Raw genomic sequence first — 11,461 nt, 5'->3', positions numbered from 1 at the left:
GTGCTTAAACAACCACATGGAGCGAACTATGTTCGTGCCTGATAGGCGAGGCATAAGTATGGCCGCTATAGAGTCTATTTTATGGAAGTATTTTTCGACTATTTGATCACCCATATCGAGAGACCTAAGTTTGGCGGTTAACTCTATGGTTTTCGAGCGTTTATTGTCTAGAAAAATTTTCTTGAGAAATTCCCAGGCTTCGTAAGAGGATTTCGGTTGAGTGTTGAGGAGATGTTATAGGAGTGGATCAGAGATGGTGAGATAGATCCAACCCAATACAATGGCATCGGACTTTTCAGATTCTTCGGACGGCAGGTCCGATGTAGATGAGTTTTCGCGAAAGCTTGCGACATAAAAGGCAGAACAGTAATTGGTGAAAAGGGTGCTCCAGTGGGTCTAATATAGTTTAGTGAGATCGAGTTTGATTGGTATTAGATGATGAATTTATGTAACGGTGTAAAGTTTATCATAAGTATTAGAAGGTGCCATGAATTGATTGCGTGAAGAAAGAGATGGGAGAGGAGCATGTTGCAATTAGGTTTGAGGAGAAGGAAGATTCTGTCGAACTGATACCATGTTAATCAGTAATCAGCGAATGAATATGATGATTTGTTATTGATCGTAACTGCATACAACATTGTACATCAATAGGCAGTAGTGCCAAGATTGCTAAATCTAATGGGCTTAATAGTAAACAGGTCCTTATAGAACACAGACCAATAATACCAATAATATATGTAATCTAACAATAAGTCCATCTAACAAAAATTATATTTTGATACCTTATATTAAAAATAAAATGAAATGGTTTGCGAGGCGTACATGAGTATGAGTAGACGAGACGTGTAACGGTTCATAGGTTTGGTTCGTCCCATTGTAAGAAATTTGAGTAGGCTATACAACTTATACAGATTTTAAAATAGTCGGGTGTGCCAACAATAAGGAAGAGCTATCATTAAGGAAGACATGGATGTCTAGTGGCGAGTTTGTTCAAGCAACTCTGTGATTTGGGTATTGAAAGTGTCTTACGCGAACCAAAGAGTCATTGGTCTAACAGTATTATGATACCATGAAGTTGTAGGTTTAAGTTTGAGATGAACAAATGTTATATATATATATATATATATATATATATATATATATATATATATATATATATATATATATATATATATATATATATATATATATATATATATATATATATATATATATATATATATATATATATATATATATATATATAGATCAAGGGATAAACACCCTTTTGGGATAAGGGTATAAACAAATATAGTTTTTTATATCTTTAAAATTAGAGGATAGATTTTTGATTTTTAAATTTCTGGGATTAATATTCATTGCTTAGATTCAGAAAAATAATTTAAATTTTTTTAACAGCAGCTTATACATCCGATGTATGTTAACGTTCTATGAGGGTTTTTTTTTTTATTTAGCTTGATTTAGAGTTTAAGGTTTAGCGATGGATGATGGATCTTTTTCATATATATATATATATATATATATATATATATATATATATATATATATATATATATATATATATATATATATATATAGTGGTAGGATCAAGAGGGAAGTAACCAATCGGGGGGAGCGGAGGGAAGCAAATTTTTTTTTTTCGTTTTTTGAAAAAACTTTGTTCACGAACATTATAGATTGGATGAAAATAAGAACATTTATAAAAGACACTTCGTGATGAATGTTATTATTTTGGCGGAAAAACGCTCGAAGAAGTAATATATAACAATTATCGTGTTTTTCGAGCGTACGTTGAGGTTTTAGACATTAGGGTTTAGATATTAGGGTTTAGATATTAGGGTTTAGAAATTTAGGGTTTAGGGTTTAGATTTAGGGTTTAGATTTAGGATTTAGATTGAGTTTTTAACACGAACGGTTTAGAGTTTAGGGTTTAGGGTTTAGGGTTTGGTGTATTGGGATTATGGAATAAACTCAAAACACCAAACTCTAAACCCTAAACTCTAAACCTTAAATATTATATTATAATGAATAATAATGAAATATGTTAATATGTTATTGGAGTAAAAAGATAATAAATACATAATTATGTTTTATTTAGGTGGTTAAACATTCACTATGAATAATTGAACGTATATTTTTTTAGTTTAATCTTTTCCACATATATATATATATATATATATATATATATATATATATATATATATATATATATATATATATATATATATATATATATATATATATATATATATATATATATATATATATATTGGTAGAATCAAGAGGGAAGTAACCAATCGGGGGGAAACGGGGGGAAGCAAATTTTTTTTTCTTCGTTTTTTGAAAAAACTTTGTTCACGAACATTATAGATTGGATGAAAATAAGAACATTTAGAAAAGACACTTCGTGATGAATGTTATTATTTTGGCGGGAAAACGCTCGAAGAAGTTATATATATATATATATATATATATATATATATATATATATATATATATATATATGTGTGTGTGTGTGTGTGTGTGTGTGTATGTGTGAGATAGATCAAGGGATAAACACCCTTTTGGGATAAGGGTATAAACAAATATAGTTTTTTATATCTTTAAAATTAGAGGCTAGATTTTTGATTTTTAAATTTCTGGGATTAATATTCATTGCTTAGATTCAGAAAAATAATTTAAATTTTTTTAACAGCAGCTTATACATCCGATGTATGTTAACGTTCTATGAGGGTTTTTTTTTATTTAGCTTGATTTAGAGTTTAAGGTTTAGCGATGGATGATTGATCTTTTTCATATATATATATATATATATATATATATATATATATATATATATATATATATATATATATATATATATATATATATATATATATATATATATATATATATATATAGTGGTAGGATCAAGAGGGAAGTAATCAATCGGGGGGAGCGGAGGGAAGCAATTTTTTTTTTTCGTTTTTTGAAAAAACTTTGTTCACGAACATTATAGATTGGATGAAAATAAGAACATTTAGAAAAGACACTTCGTGATGAATGTTATTATTTTGGCGGGAAAACGCTCGAAGAAGTAATATATAACAATTATCGTGTTTTTCGAGCGTATGTTGAGGTTTTAGACATTAGGGTTTAGATATTAGGGTTTAGAAATTTAGGGTTTAGGGTTTAGATTTAGGGTTTAGATTTAGGATCTAGATTGAGTTTTTAACACGAACGGTTTAGGGTTTAGGGTTTAGGGTTTGGTGTATTGGGATTATGGAATAAACTCAAAACACCAAACCCTAAACCCTAAACCTTAAATATTATATTATAATGAATAATAATGAAATATGTTAATATGTTATTGGAGTAAAAAGATAATAAATACATAATTATGTTTTATTTAGGTGGTTAAACATTCACTATGAATAATTGAACGTATATTATTTTAGTTTAATCTTTTCCACATATATATATATATATATATATATATATATATATATATATATATATATATATATTGGTAGGATCAAGAGGGGAGTAACCAATCGGGGAAAACGGGGGGAAGCAAATTTTTTTTTTTTCGTTTTTTGAAAAAACTTTGTTCACGAACATTATAGATTGGATGAAAATAAGAACATTTAAAAAAGACACTTCGTGATGAATGTTATTATTTTGGCGGGAAAACGCTCGAAGAAGTAATATATATATATATATATATATATATATATATATATATATATATATATATATATATATATATATATATATATATATATATATATATAGGGGCAGGATCAATGGGGAAATAACCAATCTGGGGAAAGCGGGGGGAAGCAAAATTTTTTTTTTTTCGTTTTTTGAAAAAAACTTTGTTCACGAACATTATAGATTGGATGAAAATAAGAACATTTAGAAAAGACAATTCGTGATGAATGTTATTATTTTGGCGGGAAAATGATCGACAAAAATAACATTCAAGATAATATTGTTCGTGAAGAATGTTAACGTTTTTTTTCTTCATGTTTTGTGAAATGAAATTTAGCCCGATTTAGAGTTTAGGGTTTAGGGTTTGATGCTTTGGATTTATTCCATAAACCCAAAACACCAAACCCTAAATCCTAAACCCTAAACTCTAAACCGTTCGTGTTAAAAACTCAATCTAAATCCTAAATCTAAACCCTAAATCTAAACTCTAAACCCTAAATTTGTAAACCCTAATATCTAAACCCTATAAACCCTAATATCAAAACCCTAATGTCTAAAACCTCAACATACGCTCGAAAAACATGATATTTGTTATATATTACTTCTTCGAGCGTTTTTTCCACCAAAATAATAACATTCATCACGAAGTATCTTTTCTAAATGTTCTTATTTTCATCCAATCTATAATGTTCGTGAACAAAGTTTTTTTAAAAAACGAAAAAAAAAAAAATTTGCTTCCCCTCGATTGGTTACTTCCCTCTTGATCCTACCACTATATATGTGTGTGTGTGTGTGTGTGTGTGTGTGTGTGTGTGTGGAAAAGATTAAACTAAAATAATATACGTTCAATTATTCATAGTGAATGTTTAACCACCTAAATAAAACATAATTATGTATTTATTGTCTTTTTACTCCAATAACATATTAACATATTTCATTATAATTCATTATAATATAATATTATTACAAATTATAATGTTTTAAAGTTGAACCCATAGCTATTGAGCTTATATATGCAACATCAAACTAATCAATTAGATATGTAATACATGTTTTCCCAAATGTTGAAACATTATGATTTTTTTTTCAACTTAAACTAATTATCTGCCCTGAATTTGACTTAAGGTTACTCCATTAAGTGATGGTGGTAAAGTAGGAAGACTTGAGGATGAACAACTTTGATCACTTCCTTGAATGAAGAAGCCAGGCTCTTTTGGTGAAGGTAGTGAACCTTCACTACCCAACATTGCAACCACAAATGGTGTGTCAGGTCTATCTTCAGCTCGGTGTTGTACACATAATAGACCAATGTGTATACATCGTTGGACTTGCGAAACCAACAATGACTCGCCTAAAGACGCATCTACTAGATCAAGAGACTTGCCATCTTTGTAAAGCCTCCATGCCTGAATCAACACATGAAAAAAAAAAAAAAAAAAAAAAAAAAAAAAAAAAAAAACAAGCATAAATAAATCCATTTAACACATTAATATAGCTTAATCGGGCATTCCTGACCCTTTTTCACAGTCACCCTAACATATGCTCCTATTGAGGTTTGAACCCATGACACCTACCAATAGGCTATCTTAGGATGCTTCAGTTCATACGGTTTTGCATATTCAACACACTTACATGTCCAAGGAGGCTATTATGATGATCTTGGTTAACGAAACCTCTATTTTTCTTTCCGCTCACAATTTCCAAGATTAACACGCCAAAGCTGAATATATCCGATTTCACCGAAAAGAGACCATTCACTGCATACTCTGGAGATATGTAGCCCCTAAATAAGAGTTATAAGTACCATGAAAGTTTTTCAGTAGACTACGAGGTACAAGGTATGTTTTATGATTGCTTATTTAGATGTCTATCCGCATATTGCTTATTTGAAACCAAGTAAATGAATACGCTCTTTATACATAGTACTCCATACAAATAAGCACTTAAAATAACAAGGTTGATACCAGGTTATTTTTTTCAAGCAACTAATCAATTAAAATTTGGCAATCTCTAACACACCCTTATATGAAAGAAAGAATGAGACAATTGCGTTTCATATTGTATAATATTAATGCAATGTTAAGGATACTTACAAAGTTCCCACCACTTTCTTTGTATTTGCTTCACTCTCATGCTCTTTAAACATTCTAGCCAACCCAAAATCCGATATCTTCGGATTCATGTTATGGTCAAGCAAAATGTTGCCTGCTTTCAGATCTCTATGAACAACTCGAAGTCGAGAATCTTGATGTAGATAAAGAAGACCTCGAGCAATACCATGAATTATGTGGAATCGTTGTGGCCAACTAAGTAATGATTGTCTTAAATTATCTGCTCAAAATGCAATGAAAAAAATATAATTTTCATAATTATTTTAGTTGTATCCTTTTACATAAAACGATTCTATTGTTTTGAAAGTGAGGTAATCTAACCAAATATAAACCAGTCCAGGCTTTTGTTAGGCATGTATTCATAAATCAACATTGTTTCATCATCTTGAATGCAATATCCTAAAAGCTTCACAAGATTTCTATGCTGAAGTTTAGCAATGCAAATAACCTCATTCTCGAATTCATCAATTCCTTGTCTAGACGATTTTGAGAGCCGTTTTACAGCAATCTCTTGTCCTTGTTCCAGCACACCCTGCATGACATTAACATTATCAGTACATTACATTCGTGTTTTACTATTGTATACTTTGTTAGTAACTTGCTATAACGATAATCATGATTAATCCTTGAATCGTGTGAACACTTTCTATATAAAGTATTTTCGACTCAATTGATGTCAAGGTTCACAAAATCTTATAGGGATAAGACAAATATAACAATTAGTGTTTTTGGCAAATGAAATCACTAATCCGTGTCAGAATGTTTGTGGTTTATGTGTTTTGGAATGAAAGTAAATCTACCAAATAAAGAATTTGAATTTCAGTTAATTGGTGGTTGAAACGAAAGGGTATAACCCTTCACTTTGGTGGCGAAACTGTTACCAAAAAAATGTAACTTTTGGAAGAAAAAGTTGTTTAGAAGCAACTTCTGATATGATATTACATGCATAGTAAAAAATACCCCAAGGGGCATGTCCCCTCTTGACCTTCACTATTTTCCCAAAAGTATCAAGTTAGCTCTTTCGGACTCTTTAAACTCAACATATTATACCTTGTATACTGAACCAAATCCTCCTTCTCCCAGCAGGTTGTTAACTGAAAAGTTATCAGTAGCCCTTAGTATTTCTGACAAACTAAACACTGGTAGCTCTATATTTGCTGTGTTGCTGCTATTTTTGTGATCTTTGTCAATCATTATAATTGCTCTACCTAAAATTATAAAAAGGTGACAAAAACAACTTATAACATACAAAAAAATATAAAAAGTAGATTTTTCCCTTGTTAAGCATTCGGGTAGGATCATATAACAGGAGTGAATAAGACCAGATTTAGATCAAGTGCGTACCCAAATTAATCAAACATGTAATTAAGATGAATTTCGCTTACCTTCACTTTCTCTTTCTGTATATGATTTCCTTTTCCTTTTATTCCGAATGTATAGTGCCAAAATCAGGCACAACAAAGTCAATCCAGCTAATACTGATAGAGTAATTTCAATAACTACTTTTTTCTTTTTGGGGAAGCTAGAACCGAGATCTACAAGATTTACAGAGGTCGGGCATAAGAAATCAGTCAATGAATATTGCGACGTTGCAAATACAATATATATTATATACATATATAATAATGAATGTGGTAAATATGTCATCATTTTTTGATCAGATTAAATATTGACCATTTAAATAGCTAATAACTACAAATCTCAACTACTGATTTGATGAAATATCTTTTTCGTGTTTCGCTTGTATAATTTCATAGGGCTATCGTCTTTGTTTCCGGTTATTTCGAGCTTCGGTTAGGTTTAGTTTTGTTATGCTCGGTTCTCGGTTTTTGTAAGTTGTACCGAGATCTCATTCTTTGGATGACTCTTCTTTTTTAATATAAATTTTCCCGTTTTTTCGCAAAAAAAAAAACTACTGATTTGATGATATGTCATAATTGCCCCTCTCATCATATAAACCATTAATTTATTTATTTGAATCTCAACCGTTGATTGATTCTTAATAAACTCGATTATTTCCATCCACCACCGCCATCCATCACCACCAACCGCCATCACCACCACCGAGCCACTAGCGGACCACCGGACCATCGGCAGACCACCAAACAGCCGGACTGCAACCAGAACATCGACGGACCACTTGTGGACCACCGGTCCACAACTAGACCACCACCAGATCATTGGACCACCTGACAGCCAATGGACCATCGAGCCACCACCGGTCGGCAATAGTTCGCCGGCGTACCACTGGTCCGCTACTGGACCCGAACCACCCTCGGACCAACACTGAACCACCCTCGAACCAACTCCGGACCACCGGATATTATTAGTTAATATTGATAATAGATATAAATATAAGTATAATTTCGTGAATTCGCGGGGTGAATGGTAGTTTAGATTAAAAATAAATACACAAGTTCCGTGTAAATTAAAGTAGCTTTCAATTAATACCTGATAATTCTGAGGCAGCCAGTCTAACATAAAGATCTTGCCCATTTAGTGGATATTCTCGTATATCAACCAAATCACCGAACCATAACAAGCAGCCAAGCCCACCAGGGTTCATGTTCGGATTTGCATATGCAACACACGAGCAATTACTCTTACAAGCTTCCTTACATTCGATTAAGTTCATGCTTCCATTATACGAAGCATTTTGAGTGTCTGGCAATTTCATGCTCGATAACATCCGAAACCCTTCTTTGGGCCCACAATCGAGCGCTTTACTTCGTTTGCATCCTTTAGAAAAATCGGCATTTGATTGTTGTTCATCTACTACCTCAAACCCGTCTATACATGCACAACTAAGAGAACTTTCAGTACTACAGCTTCCGTATGGCCCACAGAGTTTATAGTCGTCACAGTTATTTGCAGGTAAAGCGAGATCCTGAATCCATTGGTGTGTACGCATTGTTAACTGCCAAATCTCAAAGTTGCCCGTATACGTCACGATGAACTTTGCAAAAAATGTGCTGCTATTGTACATGAACTCGAAATACATCTCGTCATCATTGACTACCATATCAACTTTATATACATAAAGTGGGTTCGCCTTATAGTTCGGCTGACCAGCAAATGCAATAGCATTATATGGCCCGATTCTTGTTACAATGTCCGAACTTTTATAAACATAAACTTGTTGATATTTACCCTTAACCATTAAGAATCTGGCTGTATAATCACCTGTTGAAGGATCATCTGCACTCTTCCATGACGTTAAGTATATTTCTTGTCCTGTTTTAAAATTTTTTCCCAATTTCATTCCTGATAACATGGTATCCGTAGGATTATCGAAACTTTGCCAAATGACATTATTGCCCTCCTTGATTACAAGATTGCCATCATCCAAAAGTTGTAATATCGGATTAATGTAATTTGTTTTTGGCGCGGATGAGTAATTGGACGTCGACCAAATGATGCTCCCGGTACTATTTATAACTGACATGATCCCTTGGCTATCAAATTTGGCCATGCTTAATGAATCAACAAGTGGAGTATCGCGGTTAGCAACCCATACAACCGTAATTGGTGATGTGTTCTTGAACCATATCCCCAAATATCGATTTTTAGAAGTGTCCGGGCTAAAGAATCCCATCTCGAATTTTTCTTCTTTTGAAAAAATGGTTTGACCATCTGTGATGTTTTGAGACACACTTATGGTATCTATTGAGCTACAACTTTTTAGCATAATTAGAAAGAAGAAGGTTATGTGAGGGAGTAACATTTTGGATTGATTTGTATGAGTTTGTTGGTTCTTAGAATCACTTTTATGGGTTAATAAAGGTGAACTATTCTGACTTTAAATTAGTGATTACAACAGGAGCAAAGACTTGGTTGATATAGAGACTAAAGTTAATAGTTTACCTCAGCTCAAAGGAAGATTTAAGTCGACGTGTGTTTTCTCTTAAACATTTCAACAACAAATGTTTGTTTGTTTGTTTGCGCCATCCACATCCGGAACATACAAATTAATTGAGTTCATTAGTATTTTAAAATCAATTGTTAATACAGAGAGTAGCTCATCATTTACATGCTTATATGTAAGACATTATTTCTTTTTAACTTCGGATGTGGGACAAGATTACTCAATGCAAAGTAAATCACAACCTTTGTGGACGTCATTTACATTTTAAACCTTTCAGCACTTTAATCAATATGTTTTATCAAATGTAGCCCAATATCCTTTAAATATTTCCATTAGTAAGGCAAGTACTAAATCTAGCACAACTTAATTTGTAATTTGTATACAGTCACATTCATTAGATCAGTATATCCGGGGATACATATCTAGTATATATGTTTGTAAGTAAACCGATATATTTGGCATAAAAATCGTCAAGATACATACCGGACATGCATTAATTAGTAAGTAACATGTTCACATGTTTTTATCTACTGTTTATGCGCGGGTTGTCATTTTATCTACCGTAGTAACTTGTTCACATTCATTAGCTAATTAATTTTGTCTGAGTCAAAACGTCAATGCTTAATAGTGTAGTCCTATTCAACATAGTTTTGAATAGGACTCTACGATTAATCTGTATACATGTGTACGAAAATATGATTACGAACAATTACCAGAAATCCCAATTTGATCGCGTACATGAAAGTAAAAATACTCTCCACCCCGATCCTAGTAGTTTGAACATGAAAAACCTTACTTATTACTCGTACTTAAAGTCATATTAATATTCAAAAGTATCTACATCAGTTAATTATTTAATTATGTATTTCAATTCAATATATTAGGCCCACCCATTACCTATGTAAAGTGCAACTGATCAAAAACCACATAAAGATGGAAGTCAATTAAAATATAGTGTCCACAGAATATGTTAACTTTGCAAAAATTTTCAACTGATATTTGTTTCTATTATTTTTAAGGGGAGACTAATTAATAAGTAAGTCAACTTAAAAACCATGATTACACGGAACAAGTCTAAATGGGAATTTGGCAATTTCTAACATGAAAATATCACATTGATATTTACAAAAGTTTTTGACTTGTTGAATTGGCTGTGCAGCACATATATTTGGTGGTGATTGGTATAATACACAGATCATTTTAGAAAGATATTTACTAAAACTGTCGGGTTGCAGTATTTTATCAACGCTTTATATTGACTGCAATCATAACGTACAATTTACAACTGTGTTTGTGTTGGTGCATTATAGTCCCCAAGTTCATTACGACCAAGTTAATGTGCTTTAACGTTTAACTTTCACCGTTGAAATGCAACCGCACGGATGTAAGTACGCATCCGTAGTACGGGTACACTGGGCAACCTCACGGTTGCACACGCTGTAAGTATATAGAGGCCAATTCGGGTTCATTGTTAGGGTTACGTATCATAATCATTCCTAAGAGTCAATACTGAATCCCTGGTCGTCTAGCATTCGTTTGGGTTGATCTTAATCATCCTAAAGTCATATTACATACTAAGATCAAAGGTTAATTGGTGTTTTTGATAGTGAAACCCTATATCGAGTTATTCCGCACACGATATAGTAGATTAGGTCGTTTAATCCTGTTTACACGATCCTACAAATGGTATCAGAGCCTGTGTGCATGATTAATCGATCGGTTTTGAGTCAAAATCGTTTTTTACAAGTTGTGGGTTTGGGGTTTCGTGAAAAAATCCCCAAATCTCCAAATT

At 32.3% G+C, this 11,461-nt stretch overlaps 1 protein-coding gene across 1 annotated transcript; it reads right to left on the bottom strand.

The window, feature by feature from the left end:
* Window positions 1-4,676: 4,676 nt before the first annotated feature.
* LOC139851422 (G-type lectin S-receptor-like serine/threonine-protein kinase At4g27290) lies at window positions 4,677-9,752 on the bottom strand. Its single transcript, XM_071840453.1, has 7 exons — window positions 8,256-9,752; window positions 7,190-7,339; window positions 6,855-7,012; window positions 6,126-6,336; window positions 5,787-6,024; window positions 5,326-5,476; window positions 4,677-5,099 (listed from the first exon to the last, which is right to left on the bottom strand). The coding sequence occupies exons 1-7, from the start codon at window positions 9,526-9,528 to the stop codon at window positions 4,794-4,796; spliced, it is 2,487 nt and encodes an 828-aa protein (XP_071696554.1). The 5' UTR covers window positions 9,529-9,752; the 3' UTR covers window positions 4,677-4,793.
* Window positions 9,753-11,461: the final 1,709 nt, after the last annotated feature.

This window comes from Rutidosis leptorrhynchoides, chromosome 6, assembly GCF_046630445.1.
Source record: "Rutidosis leptorrhynchoides isolate AG116_Rl617_1_P2 chromosome 6, CSIRO_AGI_Rlap_v1, whole genome shotgun sequence".
NCBI lineage: Eukaryota > Viridiplantae > Streptophyta > Magnoliopsida > Asterales > Asteraceae > Rutidosis > Rutidosis leptorrhynchoides.
The sequence above is the reverse complement of the archived record's forward strand: the minus strand, read 5'-3'. Positions and strand labels throughout refer to the sequence as shown.